General features: G+C 51.4%; 2 protein-coding genes across 3 annotated transcripts; both read right to left on the bottom strand.

The window, feature by feature from the left end:
- Positions 1 to 822: 822 nt before the first annotated feature.
- BCAS2 (BCAS2, pre-mRNA processing factor) lies at positions 823 to 3,051 on the bottom strand. The gene is made up of 7 exons (XM_027897400.1): positions 2,938 to 3,051; positions 2,756 to 2,848; positions 2,539 to 2,609; positions 2,283 to 2,444; positions 1,542 to 1,592; positions 1,151 to 1,231; positions 823 to 1,021 (listed from the first exon to the last, which is right to left on the bottom strand). Exons 1-7 carry the CDS (start codon positions 3,028 to 3,030, stop codon positions 892 to 894), a joined length of 681 nt encoding a protein of 226 aa, XP_027753201.1. The 5' UTR covers positions 3,031 to 3,051; the 3' UTR covers positions 823 to 891.
- A 376-nt stretch (positions 3,052 to 3,427) lies between these two features.
- Positions 3,428 to 19,628, bottom strand: DENND2C (DENN domain containing 2C). 2 transcript variants are annotated; one of them, XM_027897394.1, is made up of 18 exons: positions 18,771 to 19,628; positions 17,077 to 17,225; positions 16,410 to 16,522; positions 15,883 to 16,050; positions 13,665 to 13,761; positions 12,951 to 12,995; positions 10,675 to 10,862; positions 9,293 to 9,402; positions 8,757 to 8,826; positions 8,348 to 8,425; positions 7,619 to 7,759; positions 6,804 to 6,952; positions 6,237 to 6,414; positions 6,064 to 6,105; positions 4,998 to 5,103; positions 4,425 to 4,664; positions 4,058 to 4,144; positions 3,428 to 3,499 (listed from the first exon to the last, which is right to left on the bottom strand). In XM_027897394.1, exons 1-18 carry the CDS (start codon positions 19,556 to 19,558, stop codon positions 3,468 to 3,470), a joined length of 2,781 nt encoding a protein of 926 aa, XP_027753195.1. In that variant the 5' UTR covers positions 19,559 to 19,628; the 3' UTR covers positions 3,428 to 3,467. The 2 variants fall into 2 exon arrangements, 1 of the variants encoding a protein (XP_027753195.1); XR_003572751.1 differs by lacking the exon at positions 3,428 to 3,499 and adding an exon at positions 5,488 to 5,504 and having other exon boundaries at positions 4,057 to 4,144.
- Between the last annotated feature and the right edge of the window lie 4,994 nt (positions 19,629 to 24,622).

Raw genomic sequence — 24,622 nt, 5'->3', positions numbered from 1 at the left:
ACGCTCCGCGTCACCGCGCGTCACCGCCGCGCACGCGCGCGCGCGCCCCGCCCCCCCGCGCGCGCTCCCGCGGCCGCGGGGACGCGGACGGGAGGGGGTGGGAGACGGGCGGTGACGTCACGATGGGCGGGCAGGGTGTGGTGCGGTCTCGCAGCCAATCGGTGATGGGAGGCGGGGCCAGCAAAGGGAGAGCCACGCCCACGGGGAGCGCCCCCGGGAGAGCGGGAACAGGGATAGGGAATGATGGACCGGGCCAGGGAATGATGGACCGGGGATAGGGAATGATGGACCGGGACAGGGAATGATGGACCGGGATAGGGAAGAGAGCACCGGGAATAGGGGATAATGGAGCGGGATAGGGAACAGAGCACTAGGATGGGGAATGATGGACCAGGATAGGGAACAGAGCCCCTGCCTGACTTGGCCCATTCCCACTGACCCCAAATTCCAGTTCCCACCCACTCACCCACCCACCCCTAGGGCGATGTGGGGGTTCCCCTGGCACAGCCCCCTAACTCCGCAGCTCTCAGGCCGCCTTGGAACGTGGAGCACAAACCACACACAAATAGCAAACTGAGATTTATTAAAAGCACGGGGAAAACGCAAAAACATGGAAAGGTTTTTTGAAGAGCTCCTGCTCTGGGCATATAAACACTGAAGCAATTCACAGTACATTTAACTTTGCCTATAATACATTTGAATGGGACACTTTGAGTCCACCCTACCTCCTCCTAGAATTGAAAACAAGGGAAAGAAACAATGAGAACAGAAACTTTGGAGACGCTGTGTTTTTGGCAGTTGTGTGAGGTCAACACCAACCACAGCATCTCCAAAGTTCCTGTACTGTGGGGTTTTTTTAACCCATGTTGCAGTGAGACGGTCAGGATGAAGTCACTGGAAGTCCTGCTGGATATTCTCCTTGTTTGCTTCCCCGTGCTGCTGTTTGATCTGGGAGATTTCATTTTCCAGCTGCACAATCGTTCGTTCGATCTCGTAATTTTTACTGACAAGAGACACCCACCTGGAAGGGAAAGGAAATAAAAAAGAAGCCTTTAAGTGCTTTTTAACAGTCCCCTGGTTTAAAAATCAAAGACAACTAAGAAAGCAGAGAGACACCACAAGGTTTAACAGAAGACTTCTTGACACTCACGTGGATTCCATCTCCCGGAGCTTGGCCCCAGCTGTGAGCTGCATATTCTTTCTTTGCCAGTTCAGATCCTGGATGTTTTTCCTGGGGAGAGAAAGATCTGTGTAGTTTTTTTTTCCCTCATTTCTTTAAAATCTGTAGCATCTGTTGCTAATTTCCAAATATATTAATCCTTAGAGGTGCTACCAGAAAACACTCTTGCAGCCATTGACAACATGCAGAGGGATAAATCGCAGTTATCAATGTAACTGCTTGGCGAGGGCAGGGTCACTTTTGTTAATTATTGCTATTACTGAGTCTTTTTTTCCTATGACAATGGCAGCAGCCTCTGTAGAGCTTGGGAGAAGAATTTCAGTATGAATCCAATTTCAACATGGAAACATGAATGACTCACCTCAACTTCTGGAGCTCTTTCTGGGCTTGTTCTATCATATGAACCAGGTGTCTGATGGCAGAATGCAAGCAAAGCATTAGAAGAATGCACAATTGCTGAGTTAAAATGTCATTGAACCTGACATTTAACCCTCCAGAGTTAAGGATACAACAACCCAATGCTACCCAAACACATTGCTCTGGATAACATACCCTCTACCTGCTCCCCCTCTCCTGAGCTAAGCAACCCTTTGCCTTCTCTCAGAGCTGGGTTTTGCATTCCTTTTGCCTATTCCTTCATCTAAAGCTCAGCCAACCCTTCTCAAAAACAAATATTAACATTCTCTGCCTGAAACAGCCCTGCTGTTTCCTGCAGCAATACGCCCTGAAACTTTTTTTTTTGCTTTTGCAGCAGCTTGATTATGCTCCAGGCTGGGTAAGTTCATCTTTATTTCCACCACTGAATTATTCTTTCTCAGGCTGTCTTTAGTCCCTTTAGTTCTCCTCAGTTTAAAGTCCATTATCACAAATAGTCAGAAAACTCAAGATGGGGATGTATCAAAACGTGGGCTGTTCCTTGCCCACAGACAGGGCTGCTTCTCCCTCAGATCAGCCTCCTCTTGCTCTCACAGCTCTCTCACAGGGAGATTACGTTCCAAAGCTATTCCAGATTATGTTCCAAAGCCCCTGCTGGACTCACACAGGAAAACACGACAAACACACAGCAGTCCAGCTCAGGACTGGACTCAGCCGAGGGCCTTACTCATTGTACACCTTCCAGGCGTTGCAGCCGTGCTGGGACATGAGCTCCAGGTTCTCGATGCGCACGGCCTGGTGCTCCAGCTGGGCCATGGAGTTGTTCACGCACTCCTGCCACGCCGTGATGTCGTTCTTCTGCCCCGAGGAGGGGGCTGGCAGCTCGTACCTGCAACGGGCACCGCTCACCTGGGGGCCACCACCCACCCGGGAACGGCTCCTGTGCCAGCACCGCTCACCTAGGGCAGCCACCACTCACTCACCTCTTCATGCTGAGCAGCTCCAGGGGCTGCCGGGCCGCCAGGCGCTCGAACTCGTTCCGCATGATCTCCGTCTGGGGGGAAGGCACAGGGAGGGGGGATCCAGTCGGGATGTGGGGGAGACACCACAGGGATCTGGGGGAAGGACGCCAGAGGGGCTTGGGGGGGACAGGAGGGGTTTAGGGGTATAGGAGGGGACACAAGAGGGGCCTCAGCTCACCTCGAAGGCGCTGTAGTCGTGCGCGGGCAGGTAGCTCAGGTAGTTCTTGGTCGGTCGGTACCGCCGCGTCTCCTCCTCCACCAGCGCCGCGGCCTAACGCACACGGGCCGTCAGGCGGGGTGGGCGGCTCCCCCCGCCCGCCTCAGCCCCACCTCCCACCGCCCCAGCCCCGCCGCACGCACCGCCTCCCGCACGCCCGGCGCCTCGTAACCCTGGTCGAAGTAGGGCAGCGCATCCACCACCACGTCCCCGGCCACCAGCCCCGGGCCCGACATCTTGCTCTGGGCCGCGCGCGGCTCCTCCAGCAGGCCCCGCCCCTCCCGCTCCGGCCACGCCCTCCCCGACCCAGACCACGCCCCCTTTCCCCAGTCAGATGCCCGCCCCTCTCGATCCTGGGCGCCAGGCCCCGCCCCCTTCCCTCCCTGTCTGTCTCCAGCCTTGGCCCCGCCCTCCCCGGCTCGGCCCCGCCCCGCCCGCCCCAGCCTTGGCCCCGCCCCCTGCCCCGCCCGCCAGGAACGGAGACACGGGAAGGGTTTGGATCCACGAGGTTCTTATTGATCCACGAGCGGGATCGCGATCCGTGAGATGATTGTTAACGCAGTACGCACACACACACACACACACACACACACACACACACACAGAGCCCCCCCCCGCATCCCGCACAGAGAGCCCGGCCCCGGTCCCGCCGCTGTCCCGCAGCAGCGCCCGGTCACTTCTTCTGGAGAAATTTCATTTTGCTGCCTGCGGAGAAAAAAAAAACAGCTTTAGGGGATTTCTGTGAGGGTGGGGAGGCGCTGGCACAGGCTGCCCAGAGAAGCTGTGGCTGCCCCATCCCTGGAAGTGTCCAAGGCCAGGTTGGATGGGACTTGGGGCAACCTGGGTTGGTGGGAGGTGTCCCTGCCCGTGGAAGGGGGTGAGACTGGATGAGCTCTAAGGTCCCTCCCAACCCAAACCATTCCATGATTCTGTGAGCTGGAGACACTCCAGAAGTATCTGGCCGAGTCACACATGGCCACGCTCTGCTACAGATACAACTTCTGCCCCCTGAGTGTGTCCTCAGCCAGGATCACACTTAAGGATCATCTCCCACAAACTTTGGATAAAGATGCATAAGTTTAAAAATAAAAGAAACATCTTGCAAAGTATTCAGCATCTCCTCAAGGGGCAAATGTAAACAAAGGAACACAAGTGCATAAGGCAAAGAAGGGGACCTGCTCTCCTTTGCATCAAATTAATTATTCCATAGCTAAAATTAATTAAAAAATTTAAAACTCAACAAAAATCAAGGGTCTTCCTTACCAAGGCTGCGAAGGATTTTGTTCATTCCAGTTCTTTCCGTCTCTGGAATACTCTCCAAATACTCCAAGGCACGGACCTCAAAAAGGCCTAAAGAGAAAAAAAAAAACACCAAAATTAAAAATCACTCACCTAGATGAGCTACTCCACCTTTTACCATGTGGCATCTTCAATGACTAACAAGGTTATGAAAGGAAATCCTGCATGTAGTGTCTACAACCTGCAGGATTGAGCCCAGAAAGGAGAGGTGCAAAAACTCTTTCCTTTGTAAGATGAATTTTGTCGAGTAACTGGAAGAGAATGTGGCTATTCCACATGCCAAAACCCCAACAGGAGAACTTTCCAGGACAAGAAGGAAGAGCAAACCCACCTTTGACCACGTTCTTGCTCAGCTCCCGGTCCTGGATGAACCCTGCAAACATCTGGGTTTCCATGAAGAACTGCAGGAAGTGGCGCACGTTGCGGGACACGTGGGATTTGCGGAAGGGCTCCCGCTGGAACACCCTCTCCCCCTTCTCCGTGACGTTCATGTGCAGGGAGTAGTGCCCAACAATCTCCACAAAGAACTGCACAAAAGCCTCAGAGACCAGGGAGTTCAGGGTCACGTCACCTGCGGGGAGGACACAGAGGGATTTCCCGTCACTCCGGTCATTCCTCTTCTAAAGGAGGAGCAGCTTTTTTAGTGACCTCGGTTATTTTTTGGGCTGGCTGTCTCAGACTATGAAATCTCGGGTGACTCTTTGATATCAAACAAGTCACAGCTCAAATATTCAATTTCCCACGTCAGCTCTGTGCTGCAGCTGGGACAGGTTCAATTCTAAAGCCTTTCCAGTAGTTAAAACATTCAAAATATCATTTTTCCCGCCAAACATCTTGCTCATTTTTATACCTGTAGAGACCTGCTAAAGAACACTTTTCCACAGAAAATTTTCCACAGAAATACCTTGCATGTCACTCTGCCCATGTGAGAGGATTTCACTTCGTTCTTCCAAGACTTGTACAAGTGCAGCCTGGAGTTTATGAGGCAAGATCTCGTCTTCATCTGACACCTACGGACAAATATTGGCCAAGGAAGGATTTTTTGTGTTAGATCCATCATCAGCAGAACCAGGGAACAGAACAGAAATATCCACAACGTGCCTAAAGCAGTTAGAGGGGAGTTACTCTGGGATATGGTGGATCTTGGTGGAGCAGTGTAATTTGTTCTGTAGCCACAGAAATGAAAAACATTTGCTCAGCACCCTCCAAACACGTTCTGTTAGAGCCACACACACAACTGGCCAACACAGAACACATGACACGGACCCAGGCTTATTTCACCAGTGATAAAACACACAACAACAAAAACCAACAAGTCTGTTGAGAAAATACGACAAGTCTCAACCCTCCCCCCAAAAATTGGGATTTTAAAAAAAACCCCAATCCTTTAATACCTTTCTCCAGTTGCAGGCTGCAATGCAAAACAGGACAGTGAGGCAAGGGAAAGGAGAAACAAATATCCTCCTGAACTAGTAATAAATATCCCAGTGTGTCTGTAGGTCCTTGCCTGGTGATGCAGAAGCACTTTAGGTGGAGTTCAGCAGACAGCCATGAGTGAACTGTGATAATTTGTTCCCTAGATTATCACTCCTGGGGAAAACAACCACCCAAACCAACAAACACACCCCAGCTAGATGAGAGAGGAGAAAGTATTTTACAGAACAAGTACAGGGAGAGACAGCCAGAAGGCAGCAGAGAATCTTACTGGTCCCCTTCACATAATAAACCAGGTATCTGTTTTTAAATTCAGCTCAGACAAGCAGCATCTTTGGCTTTGCAGAGCTCTCCATATCATGCAAAAGGGATTTTTAAGCTTGTTCCCTTCTCTCTCAGTCCAAAGGGATTCCAAGGTATTTCTTCAGCCACTGGAGTCTACATATGAACACCAGCTGTTCCTGAGTGTTTGTTTTTATTTTCTTTCATTGATGCCTTTTCCTTGCACGAGTGACTGGTGCTGTTATCTCACTCACCTCTTGCAAGAACTTGTCAGCACAAAGATCAACGATGAGAACCTGAGGAAAGATGTACAGAACACACTGACTCGTAACCAGGTATGCTGCTGTACAGAAGAAAAAAAAAAACCCAACTTTTTTTAAATTTGTTTTTTAAATGTCCTGTCACACGTCCCTCACCCCTTTCTCACCTCTTCTATGGGCAGGTCCTGGAGCTGTGGTAAGGAGCAGGAGAGAATGCCGATTAGGAACGGGGTCGGAGAGCACACGATATCGATCATAGAGGCTGGCAGGACTGGGATGTAGGTGTGCTGCCAGGTGAAGGGGTAAAGTGTTGCAACAGCAGCGTGGCCACACTTAGACAGAGTGCTGGAAAGGTGAGAGAGGCACAGGGTGGGTTGTCAGTGTTTCCTTCAGGTCTCAGCTACAGCCACAGGTTAGAAACGCTCAGGGCAGGTGTTCGTGTTTGCAGCAGCAGAAGTCCCGTGCGCTCACTTTTAAAGTCAGTTATGGGGAGCTAAAACAGCATCAACCCAGACTAAAAAGGTAAAGTAAACATATTTCCTCTTGTGTAAACAGCATACTCCAAATTCCAGGCATGCACATGTTGTGTGGCAAGTGCAGAAGGTTTTCAAATGCAACTGATTACAAAAAGTGAAAGACGCTTGCACGTGGAACAGGTCCCAAGGCAGAAGAAATAGCAGTATCCAGTGACAGTATCCCTCAGACAGAACTACTCACTCCCACTCAGTTATTACCTTAAGTTGTCAGCCACAAAGATGACCCTCCTTTCCAGCAGGAGGGAGGCAAAGACCCGAATCGTGTGGGGGACGCTGAGACACTGGAAGAGGCACTCGAAGTCAACGTGTTCAAGCCGAGAGTCCAAGGGGCGGCAGAGCTCCATCACCTGAGGGGTGAGAGAGACCCAGAGTGCTGGGGGAGCCCAGAGATGCTGCCCCTCAGCCTGGAGAAGAAGAGCCTGAGGTCAGAGCTCATTGTGGTCTGCAGCTTCCTCGTGAGGGGCAGCTCCAATCTCTGCTCTGTATGACCAGTGACAGCCCCCAGGGAACGGCTGGAGCTGTGCCAGGGCAGGATTATGTTGGATATCAGGGAAAGGTTCTTCCCCCAGAGGGTGGTTGGCACTGAACAGGCTCCCCAGGGCAGTGGGCACGGCCTCAAACCTGCCAGAGTTCAAGAGGTGCTTGGACAACGCTCTCAGGCACAGGGTGGGATTTTGGGGTGTCCTGTACAGGGTCAGGAGTTGGACTGGATCATCTTTGTGGGTCCTTCGAGCTTGAGATATTCTGTGATCCTAAGTGGAACCCCATGGCCCAGGCAGTTGGTGCAGCACTGAGGACTCCCCAGCAGCTGCTCCTTAAAAAGCAGGGAATCACTTCCAATGTATGGGGGATTCCACAGAAAGATGGTTTCTGTAACAACCTCCCTTCCGACTTCAGGGCATTTTCCCCAGACTAACTATTTACAGGTAGCACCACTGCAGGACAGTTTGCAGAGAGTCTGCATGCCCCAGAGACCCCATTAACAGAGGGAAGCCCATCCTGATCCCTGTTACCTCATCTCCTGCTCCGGGCAGGAAACTCCTGACGGTGATGGTGCGTCCCGGGGCAGGGAACGGGGCCTCCATCACGCTGCGCATGAAGGGGTGCACGAGGGCCGGGGACATCTCTCTCCTCTTCTCCACTTCATCCAAAATCTGCCAGGAAACACATGGGGCACTGGTTCACTGCTGCTGGTGAGCCAGGGGAGGGGAGAGCCCCTCTTAGAGCATTCCAGGCTGTGGGGAAGCTCCTTCCCCCTCGCTTGGGACCCCTGTGAAAGCCCCTCTTAAATGTCTGAACAACCAAGCAGGAACAGCTTTCTGTGAGCACAACTCTCCATTCTCCAGCCTCCTGATATTGGAAGGAAATGTCTTGTGTGTAGTAATAAATTCTCATTATTTAGAGGAGTATGAGGAGCAACATCCCACCCTCCTCCCCAAGAAACCTTCCTGGAACACTGTTCCGGAAACCTGTGCTCCAAACAATCAGAATCGTCTTTCATCAAAGTTTACCCCTGTATTATTCTGCCCTTTCCCTGCAGCAGTTTCCCCCATTCTTCACCTCTTTATCTCCCCTCCTCATGGTGCTACAAGAAACAAGGTGAGATCTACCCCATTCCCAAACTGATTTTCCATTTCCAGGTCATGGAAGAAGAGGATGAAGGGGCACCCTCAACAACACCAGGTATCAGAAGCCACTGCCAGAAGCATCCTCCTGGAGCTTGCAGGCTGCCCCCAGCTCACCTTGGAGAAGAGGTTGAAGCAGCCCAGGCGGCTCACGATGCAGTAAACCTCGGGCAGGCGCTTCCCTTTCCCTTCTGGCTGAAAGGCAACGGCAACAGTTCTGCTGAGAACAGGGGTGCAATAAGCAACCCAGCACCTGCACTGCAGCTGATCTGCAAAATTCCTTCTGCTGCACTTCCCCCTACACTTATGACTTTAAAGATTCCTGAGGAATGCCCAGTTTCAGGAGCTGTTTCGTGCCCAGAGCCCATCTCACTGTTTCTGGGGATCACCATGACCCTTCCCTCTGCATTTTAAGGGTTGGTATCTCCACGGCAGCACAGGCTGCAGTGCCCCACGTGGAAAACCACCTCTGATTCATGTCCTGCATCTGCATTCTGTACCCTCCAGCCCACACACAGACCCTTACCAGGAGCTTCTTGCAGTACCCAAACCAGCGGCTGCCGTCCTCACCCGTCAGCACGAAGGAGAACGTTTCACTGGGGAGCAAAAGGCAGGGTTAAATCAGGGTTAACTCACCACCCAGCTCAGAGAAGACACTGATAAAGCACACAAAACAAAGCCATTCTCCTTCTGCTCATGTTGAAGGTCCCTGGCTGTGGTTAGCAAGGACTTCAGGCTCTGTTCAGGAGGAAAGCCTGCAGCTCTCACTGAGCTGCTCCAGCTCTCCTCCTTCCCAGCTGCTCCTCCATTCAGCCAAGGAGCAGCAGAAGCTCTTCCAGCCCCAGCAGCTGGTTTTGGACAGATGTCACAAACCTCCTTATAGGAAAGACAGTGCTTGGGCAGCAGCAGAACTCTGAGCCCACGTCCCCATCTCATCTTTCCCTACACAGGGGATTCAGCCTTTCCTGTTTTCCCTTGCTCTGGCTGCAGTTCCTCTGGCACACACCAAAGCCCTCAGCAGTGCCTGTTTCAGGCACAAGCATTCAAAACCAAAGTCTTTACCTTTTAAGGTCTGATGCAGGAAACCAGTCTTTGGGATCTGGAAAGCAGAATTTGGGAATGACCTTTAGCCTCTCTTCAGTATCCTTTGACTGTCTGAAGGGATGTTCAGGCTGGAGGGGTAACACATGCATTTGAAGTCACTGAAGTTGGTGCACAGCTGCAGCATTTAAAACAACAGAGAAAGCATCTTCCTGACACTTCCAAATGCTGATCCATCAGGTAACAGTTGCACAGGTACAGGAGAATATATTCTGACTGTAAGAGATTCCCAGTTCCCTCTTGCATTTTTCCTGCTGACTGGACCTTTGTAAAACAACCCAGCTGGTCTTGGTAAGAACATGGTAATGATTTACAAGCACTCAAGTCTACTGGGGAATAAAGCCAGAACTGACCCCCCAAATGATGGCTGGGTCAGCCTGCCTTGGTTCTATCCCTAGGAAGATTTGAAAACACTTAATAGGAACAGGAACGTGTTCAGCCTGTGATGTGCAGATCAGTCATAATTTGAGTGTGAAAATGGTGTTTCTGAATCACACGTGCCAGCTACACCTCGTGTGGGCCCAAATCAAGTCCCTCGAAGAACACAGGGCAACTTTCCACTCTCAAAACTGCCCAGAAAGGGCAAAAGGAAGGTGCTCAAATAAGAGAGATCACATTTAAGCAGGAAATGCCCCCGAGAAGTAGAAAGTTTGTGGCATAAAGCTGGTTTTAGACACTCAGCACATGCAGGCTATTCCAGTGTCCCGAGCTGTGAGAGCTCGAAGGAGCGTTAGGAAAACAGAACAGCATTTTCACAGAGTAACAGTTGTACAAAAGCTTTGATGTCCTTGGGCACACAGCCCAAAGAAGAGGGTGACAGCAGATTACTTGGAAGCAAGGCTAATATTAGAAGGGAGGCAAATCTGTAATCAGAACACCTCCATAATTACTTGGCAATCTTTCCTGCAAAATCCCGATGTGACAGAGTGTCCCATCATTAAGTCACTCATCAAAACACTTTAATCTGAGCAGAAAATAAATAAATACTGAGAAAGCAATTTGTTGTGTCAGTGCACTTAGAAAAGCCAGCAAAGAGCCACGTGGCAGAGCTGGGTTGTCTGCTGGGGCAGCAGGAGAGGAGCCCTGCAGTGCCCTTCCCAAAGCCAGTGGACAGACTGAGAGGCTGGAGCCAAATCTGCCACGTTCCTTCCTCTCCCCTAACACCCTAAAGTTTGCACTTTTAGCAAGTATTATTTATGTAGGTTCAGTTTTACCCACTAAATTAACCCTGTGCACTCTTTCTGGCTGCAGTTCTTTGTCCATCTTGTGAATCCAAAGCATTTACTCTGGGAGGGAAACGCTGCTGATTGTGTTTTGTGGGCAGGTTTCCAAGCAGCTCCTACCTTGCTGGGGAACTGCTGGATGATCTGTGGTGTGTAGGTCACCTCAGATGGCTTCTTGTGCAGGGACACCACCACGAAGAGCTCAAAGAGCCGCTGCTCCTGCAGCTCTATGAGATCCCTCTCCAAGGTCTGGTAGTGCGGGTTCCTCTTGGAGGCTGCCTGAACCTGCCGTGGGCACCTGTGGCGACCTGGAGAGAGGAAGAGATCCCAAATCAGCCTGTGGCTGTCACTGCCACACACCTGCAGGTCACACAGGAGCACTCATCATCATCTCTAGAGGGGGAAAGGAGATGGGTGGATTTGCCTGACATCCCTCCTTCTCTCCAGGGGATACGGGACACCTGAGTCAGCTCCTGGAGCACAGAGCTGCTCTTCTCCCTGGCCACAGGTCACAGGATAAATGTCATCACAGGAAGGGTTGTAAAGCATTGGCACAGGCTGTCCAGGGCAGTGGTGGGGTCACCATCCCTGGAGGTGTGGATGTGGCACTTGAGGACACGGGTTAGCTGTGGTGCTGGAGCTGGGCTGATAGCTGGACTTGATGACCTCGGAGGTCTTTTCCAACCTGAACAATTCCATGACTCAGACAGGGAGCACAGGACTTGCAGCAGCTCTGCAAATCCCTCCTGATCAACGTCCAGCATTCCCCTGCTGCCCTGATGTTCTTGCCGTGCCCATGCTGTGGTAACAGTGAGGGAAGCCCCCTCCACCGGGCCAGGAGCTGCCAGGCAGTGACTCTGAAGCAGCACTGGCAATCAGGAGAGGCAGAGCCAGTCTCCTGGCCAAGAAACCTCCAGGCTGGGGTGTCCTGACAGGCAGCACAGACTCACAAGCACAGGCACAGCACTCTGACGTCAGAAATTCCTGTGGCCCAGGCACCGTGACACGTTCTAGACACTTTCAAACGACTCTCAAACCAGGCAGTGACTCAATCACTGAATTTCTGCAGAGATTCTTCACTCTCCATTACTCTCCTTAACACAAAAAAAGTGGAACTTCATTATTTGTTCCAAGTTAAGGCCTTTTGCATGTTTTCCTCCAAGTAAATGAAACTCCTAAAACAATTCACAGAATCATGGAATGGTTTGGGTTGGAAGGGACCTTAAAAGATCATTTTGTCCCACCCTCTGCCATGGTCAGAGATACCTTCCACCAGCCCAGGTTGCTCCAAGCCCCGTCCAACCTGGCCTTGGACACTTCCAGGGATGGGGCAGCCACAGCTTCTCTGGGCAACCTGTGCCAGGGCCTGCCCACACCAGCTAAAACCAAGGAGGTGTTTCCAGTCTGTAGTTTGGGTCTGTGATCAAACTCACAAACACCCAAGTGACTTCTCCCCAGAGGAAAGGGCATTTCACAGCACTGTATCAAACAGAACCAAGGGAAGGAATTATGGGGGAAATAACCTCAAGTGTTGGCAGCAAAGTCGACCAAGGACAGTCTCCCAGAAGACACATTTCAGTGAAGTGTGACTCTACCAACCCCAAAATTAAACCGTTTCTTGTGACGGGCAGATTAATGGCATTAAACCTCCAGCGCTCACGGGAAGTGGCAGAAATAGAGGTTGATTTGTGATGCCTTAAAATCTACATTATATAAGGTTTTAGCAGAGCTCATTATTACTTTTAGCTCCCTAAGTACCTTCGTAAAAGATTTCGGAAAATGCTGTTTAACGTTCCTTGTCAAGAATTTCAAGGGACGGAAGATTTTAGCAAGGTGAAGAGCTACTTATCTGCAGAAATGTACTAAAAACGAGACATAACAGAGTCCCACCACTTGATATAAGCAGTCAGAGCTACCCAGAGGCCTTGAAGCCATTCCAGGGAGGACAGAGATGATGAGGAAGACAAAGAGGGAGATGAAGGGGTGGTCATTTTAGGACCACCGACTCAAATTCGGGAGGCATGTCAGGGGTGGGGCGAAGGTGGTGTTGCAGGAGATTTGGGAAGTGGGTGTAACAGATGATGTAATGTCTAGATATTACAGTATAAAAACTGCAGAACCTCTGTAATTCCCTGCTTTGGGAATGATTCCCGAGCGTGCTGTAAATAAATGAGCGCTCTTTGCTTTCTAACACTCAGCAGAGTTTCAGAGAGCTGTTTTCTGGCGTTCAGGCGTCATTTGTCACAGCAGCAGCTCCCAGACTGGGCCATGTGGCCTCTCAGAGGCTCCCTTTCTCTGGCTCAGCAGAAGCCACCACTAATTGTGCTCATCCCATCAGAGCCTCAGCCAAGGGTGCAGTGCTGTGGGGACAGGACCAGCCCCTGTGATTCACTCACTTTTCGGCTGATTTTCCGTATCGCTTTCATTCCCACTGGTTTCACCTGAAACACACATAGTTTTCACTTATTAGCCATGCAGAAGGAAGATGGGCAACACCCAGTGTTGGGAAAGAGAGAGAACTCGAGACTCATCAGATCAACATCCCTCAGGGCTGCCCACCAATCCTGCCCAAAGCACCGGCAAAGGGCAGCTGGTTGGTGGCAAATGTGTTACAACAGTGAATTTCAAAAAGCAGAGTTGATATCAAGTCACTGCTGTCAGTAAATGGCCTGCAGGCAAAGAGCAGAAACCAGGGGGTTATTTGATACTGCTCTAAAACTTTGCAGAGCTGCTGAACAGAATATACTATAAATAAAGACCACACCATGGCTACAAAATCAGAACAACACAGGAATTCACTTTAGAGGCACAAAAAGCAATGAGTAGTCAGAGGTAGTTCTTATGCCAAGTGGTTTTCTGAGGAATTTTTGGCCTTGCTTCTTTGAGAAAGCACTTTTATCCAGTAGCTCAGCAATTCAGGCTCAGAATCTTTCACTTGTGACAGTGTTAAACTTGGGTTAGGCAAGTGTTGCCAATCCTGGTGATGCTGAAAGCTCAATTCCAGCCACAAGATGTGGGGTTTGGCACTGCTGTGCCAGGCCAGGGTGTACAGGAATTGTGCCACTCAAGAGGTTTTATAGCACAGAGAGTGGTGTTGGAGACCCCAATACCTTTCACTGGAGGTGCTTCCCTCCCAGCAGGACTGAGAAGCTTCACCTTCTTCTTGCCACGCTTGGAATCAAAGATCTCCTGGATTTTCAGTACCAGCTGAAATCCAAAGCAGAAGCAGAGGTTAATGTAAAGGGTCCAGAAAAGGGTCTGGGTGTCAACAGGACGGCAGCCCAACAGCCCTAAACCAGCACCACAAGGTTTGGGAAAAGCTGCCCAAATCCTGCCTGGCTCAGGGGCTGGAGCACTTCTAGCCCAGCTCAGTGGATAATGGAGGAGCACAGATTGCTGCTGCAGCAGAGGAGTTACTGTGAGCACAACTCAAAGCTGACACCAAACTGTGCAACATTCTGGAAAGTGTCACACTTCCTTTACCAAACAGTAGAAGCGACAAACTGTCTGGCATCACATCTCCATTTTCTATTAAAAGCCAACTGCAAAGGCACTTGCAAGAGCATTTTAAAAACCCTCCACCACAGAGGACTCAGAATTCCATGTGTTCTTCAGTGTCCCAATTTTTCCCAAGCCTAGAAAGAGTAGGGCTCTCTCACTGTACCTTGGAGCCTTTTTTGGGGGGTTGTTTTTTAAGTTTGCTGTTATATTTGGATATATAGCTCAAAGAAGATTCCCAAAGCACAAGTCAGGCACAGAACAAGGCTGCTCCAAGCACAGTCCTTGTTCCAGGATAGTTTGTTAAAATGACAGGAGTAACCTGGTCTAGGGGAAGGTCCCTGCTCACAGCAGGGGGTGGAACGAGATGAGCTTTTGGATCCTTTTCACCCAAACCCTTCTGGGATTCTGTTATTTTTGCACAGGTGAAGACAGAGAATGGGACATAATAATGGGTCTGTGCTGTAGGGACACCACCTGGTCCACTGGAAAAAAAAAAGGCTGGAAAAAAGCACAGCCCAACACAGACTAAGCTACAGCCACGAAAGAAGGGTCAGCATTTAGACACTTCGAGCTGACCCTGTTAATCTTCCTCCACTGGTCACAACAGCCCTAAAACCAGAGTCCTGACAATTCTGGTGACCCTGTCACAGGCTGCTCTGGACCTGCCCCTCACCTGCCAGGAATGCAGTGCCACAGGGGCTCCCTGACTCTCAACATCAAAGGCGGCTCTCGCTTGGCGTGAGGAAGGATTTTCACTCAGCGCAGGGAGCAGGTCAAGTTCATTCTTGTCTCAAGTTAAGAATTCATTAAACTGAGTGCAGGAGGGTGGGGCCCAGCCATTTGTCACCACAAATACTACATAAAAAGGAAGGATATTCAAGAGAACCTGTTTTTCAGCTCAAGCCTTCATCCCCAGCTCGGCAAACCAGGCTTAAAAGCCCTTCTTTTCCAATCGGTTTCTCCCCATTTTCTGCCTCAGCCAGCCCTCCCAGCACGAGGAGACAGCAAGGAACAAACAGCCCAGAGCACAAAAGCACTGCTTCTCCTGCCAAATCTGCCTTCTTTCCCCTTTCATCCAGCCTTACCTAGAGAGTTTCCATTTCTGTTCTGATTTTTATGCAGCTGAGTCACCAGTACCAGACCCTGGGTGTGTTTAGGGCAACCATATGTTTCTTAAGCAAAAAGTAAGGTTTTTTTTTCCTTTGTAGACTCCAGTCCTTTTCTTAGTCTCTCAAGCAATCTTGGCTCAGTTCCTCAGGAGCAAAGAGAATCGAATGCTCTTCCTGCATGTGAATTGTTACCAGATTTTTGGAATAGGTTTGCTTTTGGAGAGTGTTTTATTTTCCCTCTCCAAATGAAAGATACTCTCCATCACAGCATTTTAATAATCTTGCCATCTCCCTCCCGATTTTCCAGACCTACAGTTTGTTTAAAAGCACAGAGAGGAGTTACTTGATACCCCAAAGCACTCTGAAGGTTTGAAAAGGCTTTTGCAGCTGTCCAACTCTACCTCACAGTCTTGTGCAATCTGAGCAAACACACGTGATTTTCGCAAGGAAAAAAAAAAGATCTGCAGAAGAGAAGCGATTTTACCACGGCAAAATCAAGTCCTTGCCACTACCACAAGTGGGATTTGAGTCCCATGCACGAAGTGGCAGCTTGCAGTTCTCCTTCTACACAGCCCAGGCTGCATTTTATCACCAAGGGACACAAGCTGGTAACCAACCCAAGGCTCTCCAAAGATCCCCAAGGCGTCAAACGACAATTACAACGCGGCCAGAGTTTGAAATGCCGTGCCAGAAGTAACATTTCACGCTCAAATCTCACCCAGGGCAAGTTCTTTCTCCTGCTGGCAGCCTCCACTGCTCGGAAGAGCTTCCACTCGGACAGGGTGACAGGCAGAGAGGTGTCCTTCACCATCTTCCCTTGGAAACTCGTCTGGGAGGGCTTCAGCTCGAGAGTCTTGCGGCTGAGGAAGGGAGGTTTTGGGGGAGGCTGGAGAACAGAGCCAGAAGAGATGGTTAGGCAGGAGATCAAGCTTTGGTCCAAGGTCAGGGTCAAAGGAGTCAGATTACAGATGGTAAATCTGCTCTACCAAACTCTCCACCCACTGAAGCATCTCATCAACACTCTCCTCTTCCTATTCTTTTGCTCCTTGGCGGTTTTATCAGCTGCCCCTGCCGTGCCTGTTCATTATTTACATTACATATCATTTACATTAACAACAAACAATAAAAAAATAAGAAAAAACATTGGCCTGCAGTGGGGAATGTGGGGCTGGGGGTGAGCACAAAGCAAGGCCCTCAGGAGGATGAATCTGTAAACATCTGATAATTTAATCCCCCCCACCCTACCTTGGGAGCCCTGCTGATGCTCCGGGGAGGGGGCAGCTTCCAGACAGATGGGACCTTCCACAGGGGTAAGGGCAGTGCTCCAATATCTTCATAAGGGTTCTCTTTCGCAGGACCTGGAGAAAATATTGGATGGGGGGTTTATGAAAGGAGATAAAGCCGTGTGTTCCTACAAGGAATATTAGCAGGGGGAATGTGCAGTTATGTGCAAAGCTCTAACAGGTCTGAGAGACCTGTTTTAAGGTGGGTTCCCACCACTCAAAGATCCTTCTAACCCACTGCCATCAACTTGGCAAACTGTGCGTGGACTCAGCAGAACAAAACACTTCTAACCCTTGCAGAGAAAGCAGCTCTATTGCAAAGCAGCTAATTTGGCAGTGTTCACACTGATCTCTGGGCAGCACTCGAGCAAAGCATCCAAAGAGCTAATAAAGACATCACTTTAGCACAGACCAACCCCAGTGACCTTCCAGGACACCTGAAATCAGGCTCTTCACGTGCAGATGGTTACTAACACCAAAAAAGAACCCCAGATGGGGAAGGACTTAAAAAGTCACAGAGCTGGAAAGGGCTGGAAAGGATCCTCATCCTCATCCTCACCCCTCCCTCCCCAGCAAAACTGCAACCCTTAAATAAAGGGAGGGCATCCCCCACAGGCACAGGCACATACAGATGATGTCCTCGTAGATGTTGTCTTCTGACTGTGTGTAGACCAGCCTGGATCCTGTGGTGCCATTTGTCTCTTCCCGAGGTCTGGGGGAGTTGGTGGCTGCCCTCCGGCTGCGGAAGCCCTGGATGTCCTCAAACTCAAAAGATTTCCTAGAGGAAAACCAGTGCAACTTCTTCTAAAGGCACCTGCCTGTACCAGCCAGTTGCTGTCTCCAGTCCACACACAGTATGGTCCTCCTTGGGGCCACCCAGCACGGGGATGCCCCGCTCTGGACTCTTGATTTCCAAGCACCCTCAGCCCCACAGAGCCACTCGTTCCCACCCACGGGATGGGGGAGAGAATCAGAGGGTAAAAGTGAGAAAAAAACACGTGCACGGGTTGAGATGAAGACAGTTTAAAAGGTAAAGCAAAAGCTGCACGTGCAAGCAAAGCAAAACAAGGGATTCCTTCCCTATTTTCCACAGCAGGGAGGTGTTCAGCATCTCCAGGAGAGCAGGGCTCTATCGCCCACAACAGTGACATCACTCCAAATGTCTCTCCCTTTCCACCTCCTTCCCCTGATTTTTATTGCTGAGCACAACATCACAGAGTCTGGAACATCCCTTGGGTCACTTGGGGTCAGCTGTGCCCGCTGTGTCCCCTCCCAGCTCTGGGGAAGCACAGCTCAGCAGTGACTGACACACTGCTGCGTTACCAGTCTTTCCATCACAAACCCAAAATACAGCATCACACAAGCTGCTATGAAGAAAATGAACTCCGTCCCAGCCAAAACCAGCACACCAAGTGAGTCCTGCTCCCTTACTCTGGAAGGTTTTTTAAGCTAAAATTGAAGCTGGAGGCCCCATGGCCAAGCACACTCCAAGTGAGTCCCATCCTGCCAGAGGCAAGAACCCAAATCACGTTCTGCAGACCTGCAGCAGGCACTCAGAATCAGGGCACTGCTTTCTGCTGGACCTCTCCTACTCATGCTGAGGGTGTTCCTGCATTTGTGAGTTGGTATTTCAAAATTATGGCACAGAGGTCACAAAGCAGCTGGCAGGGATTCAGCCCATCGTCAGAAAATTTGGGTTGTTGCCACGCACTTTGCCAAGGTGAAAGGTTTCAGGACCTCAAGCCACTTCCCTGATGGTGATGTGCACACTTCTCTAGCACAGCTGCCCCAGTTCTGCAAGCAGAACCAGCACCAAGCTACCTCAGAGGTTTCTTAGAGGCAAACCCAGCCAAACTTACTGCAACAGGAGAACCCACACTCTTCAACTTCAAGCAACAAGAGAATCCTTCACTCCCAGGGAAGCCAAATACTCAGCAGCCACAGTGCCCCAGGAGAAAGCTAATCTGCAATCCACAAATTGCAGCTGAGGGCAAGCTCAGGGCAAAGCAGCAGGCAGGGAGCAGGCAGGGAGCAGGCAGGTCTCTCCCTGGGGCCAGCATATTGTCGCTCCACTCTGTTCTATGGTGTGGGGCTGACACCTGTTTGGAGCCTGGAGCCTTCTTTGCAAGATTATCAGCAGCAAAAGCAGTGCACACATAATGCTGGAAAGGGGATACTTTCATCCAGGAATATCCTCTCCCCATCAGCAGAGGCATCAGCAGTAGTAGCACCTCCACAAGGGTATGGTGGCAAGTAAGCTGCTTAAACCCATCGAGAAACTGAGGTAAGGAAACGTTTCAGACACGAGAGATGAATTATGTACCTTTGGGCTCTCCCTCTGATCCTCCTGCTGTCTGTTCTCTTCTCAGGATTGTTGGAGGATGACACCACGTCCCTTCCACCCTGCTTTTGCAGGGGAACTTCCCTGGTAGCACTGGAATCTCTACAACCACCAGCACTCTTTTCTGCCAGGTAGCGGAAAGTCCTACGGGGTTTGGGTGGTGGGACAGGAGCTGGCTCCTCCTCTTGCCCCTCAACCTCAGAGTAAATGTTTTTCAAGCTCCTCTCTGCCCTGCAGAGAGAGTCCACTCCTTGGCTTTTCAGTTCTCTTTCCGTGGAGCCAGAGCCCCCTCGCTTCCTCGGAAGGTCCGAGGGAACAGGAGGGGCTTTGCCAGGCAGAGGGGGATCTGCTCTCCTCCACAGAGCTTGTGAGGTATAGAAGTTCCCAGAGGGCAATGTCACACCTGGGTCCAGCAAGCCTGTTTGCCCCTGTCCTTTCCCCTTGGCCCGGGGAGCTGGGCCACCACAGTCACCAGTCTGCAAGCAGCTCCACGCACCTTCCCTGAAATCCAGCCCCAGGCTCTTTGGATCTTTGGACCCCGCCTTCCCGCCCTTCTCTGTGCGCTCTGGCTTCACGCTGGGTGCAGCATTGCAGCTGGGATCATACTTCACCCCGAAGTCCTTTGGCTGCTGCTTCTCCCTGCTGGGGCAGCCCCGTGTCCTCCCCTCCCACTGGGAGATCTTCTGCTTGATGTTGCGGCAGTGGCTGCGGGACAGGGTCTGCACGGCCGAGCGGGAGAAGGTGCTGTCCACAGAGCCCGTTGGGTGCATGGCAGGTGCCACTGCGCTCACCAGCACCCCATCCCCAGCCTTGGCCAGGTCCTCCTGCGTCCTGCTCGCATCCAGCTGGCACAACACCCGCAGCACCCGGCGGTTTGGGAGAGCCCCGGGGGCGTCAGCGCTGCCTCCTCGCACGACCTGGGGGCACAAAGGAGACGAGAACCATCAGCTGTGCTCCAGCCACGAAATTCAGAGCTTCCAGCCCCCATAAACTTCAGAACTTCCAGCTGCTCCCTGGCAATTGCTGAAGAACATTCCAACCCAAATCACATGCTCGGGACGGGCTTCCAGGGCGCGCTCCCCACAAAGCCTGTTTGTGCAGCACGCATTTGGGAGGGTTAATGAAAGGAAGTTGGGGCCTCACCGGCTAAAAAAAAAAAACAAACAAAACACCACAACAGGAACAGAACACAGTTAGGGATCCCAAGGGTCCAAACCCAAGGAAATTATTTCATGGCAGAGGAACACAGCAGCGTGGATCTGAGCCAGCCCCTCTGCTTGGACCAGCAGTTCCTCCTGATGCTCTGCACTGCTCAGAGCACCTCAGGCAGCACAGAGCCAAACCCTGCAACACTGTGAGCTCCCCACTCAGCAGGGACACAGCAGGACACGAAACACCACCTCTGTAGAAAGGGAAGCACATCTACTCCTCCAGAGAGGCAGCAGCAGCAGGACACTGCAGCTTCACACAGGACGAGAACAGCTGTGATGGCTGGAGAAGAGCCTGACTCTGGAGGAGTGTACCCTCCTCCCAGAACTGCTCTCCTGCTGCACAGCACAAGTAAAAACCTGTCTGATGTTCTGTTTGTCAACACCTGACCTGAATTTGCCGTCAGAGAGACGGGAGGGCAGTGGTGCCCAGCCTGTGGTTTGCAGCCAGGAAAGTTTTAACGAGCAGAAGAAACTGGTGAGTTCTCATGCTCAGGAGAAAAATCACCCTGTGTTAAGATCAGCAGAGGAGAAGACACACTAAAGGAACCTTCTGGCTTCTTCTACCCAAGCAGAGCCTGCACAAACAGGAGCTGTGATGTTTGAGACTATCCCAGCATATAATCCAGAGGATATAGGAAACATCCTCCAGATACTCCAGCAAGGATGGCAGGTGAAACCACCAGGGAGAACTGGGGTGGCTGTACAGACCCAGCACCTGCAGGTCCAGGATGGCCTCAGCACAGACATTTCACATGTGGAATCCTCAGCCTCAGAGCCCTTTGGTTCTACCTGTAGCTCACAAGGCATCCCCAACATTCTCAGATATGCCAGCATGGTTGAAAACTCATCCTGGACAGAAGACAGCAGCCCTAAGGCTCTAACAAGCTCTGTTCCTCCCTTTCTCTGGGCAATTATCCCATCTCAGAAGTTCCAGCCCTCCAGGTCTATTTAACGTTCTCCATTTGTGTTAGGAGACAAGCTCAGCAAAGCTGGGCTCAGGCCAGGCCAGCAAGCCTGGCTTTGGTAACTCTGGCTTTGGGAACATTGCCCTGGCACCAAGAAGTCTCCCTGCAGAACAAGCAGCAAGCAGTGCCCATTCCACACATTCACAAAAGCAGAGGATCTCTGCAGAAAGCAATCCAGAGTCACTCCAGGTGGGAACAGGGTTAAAGTCACACCCAGCCTGTACTCAGGCTCCACCTGACAGACCCAGCCAGCTCCCACTGCCACACACATGTCCTTCAAAGCCGCTGTTTCAACAGTCAGTCTGCACTGACTCACCAGAGCCTGTAGGAGTGGGCAGAGCCAAGGACGGGCAGCAAACCAGGCTGGGAGACAAAGAGGAGCTTAAACCTGCCTGACAAGGATGCCCCACGCACCAGGCTGGGCGTGGAGAGTCCCCACCACGGCACAGACCCACAGCCTTCCCACTGCTGGCACCACACCTCAGATCCCAGGGCTCCAGTGCTATCCCTGGCACTGCTGACCCGCTTGGCTGAGCCATCTGTGCTGCAATTAAAGGCAAAGCACCAGCCTTGGTACATCTACCTGAGAGAGCTCCTCGCTGAAAGGACATCCCAGGGCTCCCCAAGCAGTTCAGGGAGGGTTTGGGCACACATGGCACCAAGCCTTGGCTCTCTGCTGCCCTTTCAGCCTCTCCAAAAAGCAGCGCTGCTCGCTGCGGGAAGCAGCTCCCACAGTGTGGGTTCCTGCAGTCTGGCATCGCTCACCACACTGCCCCAGACGGCTGCCAGTAACTCTCCCACTCAGCAGCGAGCAGGATAAACTAGGACAAGCTGGGTAAGCACAGAACTGGGGTTATTTGCTCCATCATCAGCATTCCAGCCTGCCCTCAACGCTTCCGTGGCCAGGCCGCTGCGAGACCCCCTTCCTGCAGGGCAGCGAGGGGCCCCTGCCCTCTCCTATAAATAGGCCCTGCTGCCAAAACATCCTGAGCCAGAGCAGAGCCATCCTTCCTCCATCCCTGTCTGCACAGCCCTGATTAGCAGACAGGAAAGCAGCTTTCCCTTTTCCTGTGCCACTGCAATTACTCTGCAGCAGCAGCAGCAGCAGCGCTCCGGGATGCCCCCAAGGACCGGAGGCACAGGCAAAGAAGGAAAGGCTCTGTGGGGTCAGCCGGGTGAGGAGAGGGGTGAAACAACCTCCTGAGGGGTGAAACAGCCTCCTGAGGGGTGAAACAGCCTCCTCTGGGAGCAGCCTGGCAAAACATCTGCATAGAATCACAGAATATGCTGAGTTGGAAGAGACCCATCAGGATCACTGAGTCCAGCTCCTGGCCCTGCACAGGACACCCCAAAATCCCACCCTGTGCCTGAGAGTGTCCAGCTCCATCAGCCTTGGGGTCGTCACCACTGCCCTGGGGAGCCTGTTCAATGCCCAACCACCCTCTGGGGGAAGAACCTTTTCCTGAGATCCAGCATCCACGAGGACAAATCACTGCACAGAGCAGGCTGAGCTTTCCAGCTGGGTCCATCCTTGCTGTGCCCAAGCAGGGCAGCTCTGCCAGCCTGCCCTGTGTCCTTCCTGCCATGACTCACGTTGGTGAGGGTGCAACAAAAACTGCCTGTCCTGCAGCTTCCTCAGCCAGACAGACACATTTCTGCTTCCTCATATCAAGGAAGTCAGCCCAAAGCTCCTGCCCTCTCCCACTGCCCATGTCTGTGCTTCCCAGACCAAGCTCCATCCAACCTGGCCTTGGACATCTGCAGAACAGGATCCACACTGAGTTTATTCCCTCTCCTTCACCATAAACCTACCACATAATGTCACTTCCCCAGCCCATGCAGCTCCACACACCAGCTGGGGAAGTAATTACTGGGAAAGTGAAGCAATAAGCTCCACTCACCTGAAAAGCCAGAAGGTTTGGAGTGCAAAGCCAGGATCTTTCCAAGGCACATCACTGACCTCAGGACTGCCAGACACAGCCAGACACACACAGCTCCTGGCTCATCTTAAACACAGACAGCAGAGCACAAGCTCAAAGCTTCTCCCCTGCTCAGTGCTCTGCCAGACACAGCCCTGAACTGCCTTTTCCAAAAGAACCATAATAAGGAGGAGAGGAATTCAGCTCTACACCTGCCCAGGCTTGCAAGGCAGTGGCTGGTATCAAGAACCAGGCATTTAATCTCTTGTGAGCCTGAGCAAGGGTAGAGACTGCTCTTTGGAGAAGAAAGAGCACACTGGGGCAGTGGGATCCAAGCAAAGTCACCCCCAGACACAGCCCAGGACAGGCTAAAACAGCTCAGGGACATAGAACTGGCAGAAACCACCTGGGTCAGGCAGCCAGCACTCGTATCAGGCACTACACACATCATTCCCATCACAAACTAACCAGACTTGTGATGCTTCTCTCCTGAGCTCTCTTCCCAAACTCCTTCAGTGGCTCTCATGTGCTTCCTAGTATTTCCAGAGAAGCCAAATTCATCACCCTTACTGCATTAGGACTTTACAGCAGGTTGGTGTTGTCAAGAAGAGTAAATTATTTCGCTGAAAGCAGCAGTTGGGGAGAAAATGATATAATTTCTAAACAAAGAGTCACCCATTTCTGCCTAACTGCCTCTCTGATCCCAGCTGTGTGAAGACAGCTTCCAAACCTTCATCCAAAGAAGAAGAACGAGGCACGTTCACAGCACATGACAGGTAGCCCTGACTCTTTTTCCAGCTCTCAATGCCAGAGAGCACATCACACATTTTCCACGCAAAGTCTCAGGACAATTTCCCCTTCCTGAAACCCCATTCTCACGGAGAGAAAGCCGCCAGTGCTCCTCAAGAGGAGGTCAAGCCCACCCACTGCAGGTGCTGCTGGAACCCCACAGCCCCCCTGACACAGCTCCTTACCTTGTCCTGCTCCACAAACGGCACAGGAACACACAAATCACACACTCGGCAAGTCCGTGCAGCTCTGAAGCAATTTCCTTTTACTAGAGCTGTGCAGTCCCAAACCACCCAGGAGACCTCCTTGTCACCAAGCCTCCCGTGTCAGTAGCCAAATCAAAGACAGTTTCTGGTCTTCTGCAGTCTAGGGAAGCTGCCAGCTCATTCCTGGAGGGATGAGGGCACTTCCAGCACCGCGGGGACCCCTTCCAGAGCTCCCAGCTGCTCCCATTCCGCTCAGCTCCAGAACAAACACGAAGCTCCTCTGGGCAACTCTGCCATGCTGATGCCTGACAGGCATGGGCAGTACCAAACCAGCAGATTTTATATCAAAATAAGTAACACTTCAGGAATGCAGCGTGCTTAGTCATTTCCATCTTGATACAAAGCAACTCTAACCACGAGGTATTAACTCGTTCCACGCTGCTGCACCTCACACTGAGGAGCAGTTGTGCCTCATTAGATCCACGGCCACGCAGAGCACAGCCCCTGGACACAGAAAGTGTGATGCTAATCCCAATTACACCGTAAAAAGATGTTAAGTCTGACCCCTGCCATGGGGTCTAAGCCTTTTGTACTGATGGAAAAGATGAATCTGGATCTTTCAACTTTCAATCTTTTTCTAAAGCGATGAAATTCAACCACTTGAAAGGAAGTTTTTACCCATGCTAAAAGAAAAAAAAAAAAAAAAACAAACACAACAAAACAAAACAGAACCCTTTAAACATG

Source organism: Empidonax traillii, unplaced genomic scaffold (assembly GCF_003031625.1).
Source record: "Empidonax traillii isolate 1590-97213 ecotype Southwest subspecies unplaced genomic scaffold, ASM303162v1 scaffold541:size654180, whole genome shotgun sequence".
Lineage (NCBI taxonomy): Eukaryota > Metazoa > Chordata > Aves > Passeriformes > Tyrannidae > Empidonax > Empidonax traillii.
The sequence above is the reverse complement of the archived record's forward strand: the minus strand, read 5'-3'. Positions and strand labels throughout refer to the sequence as shown.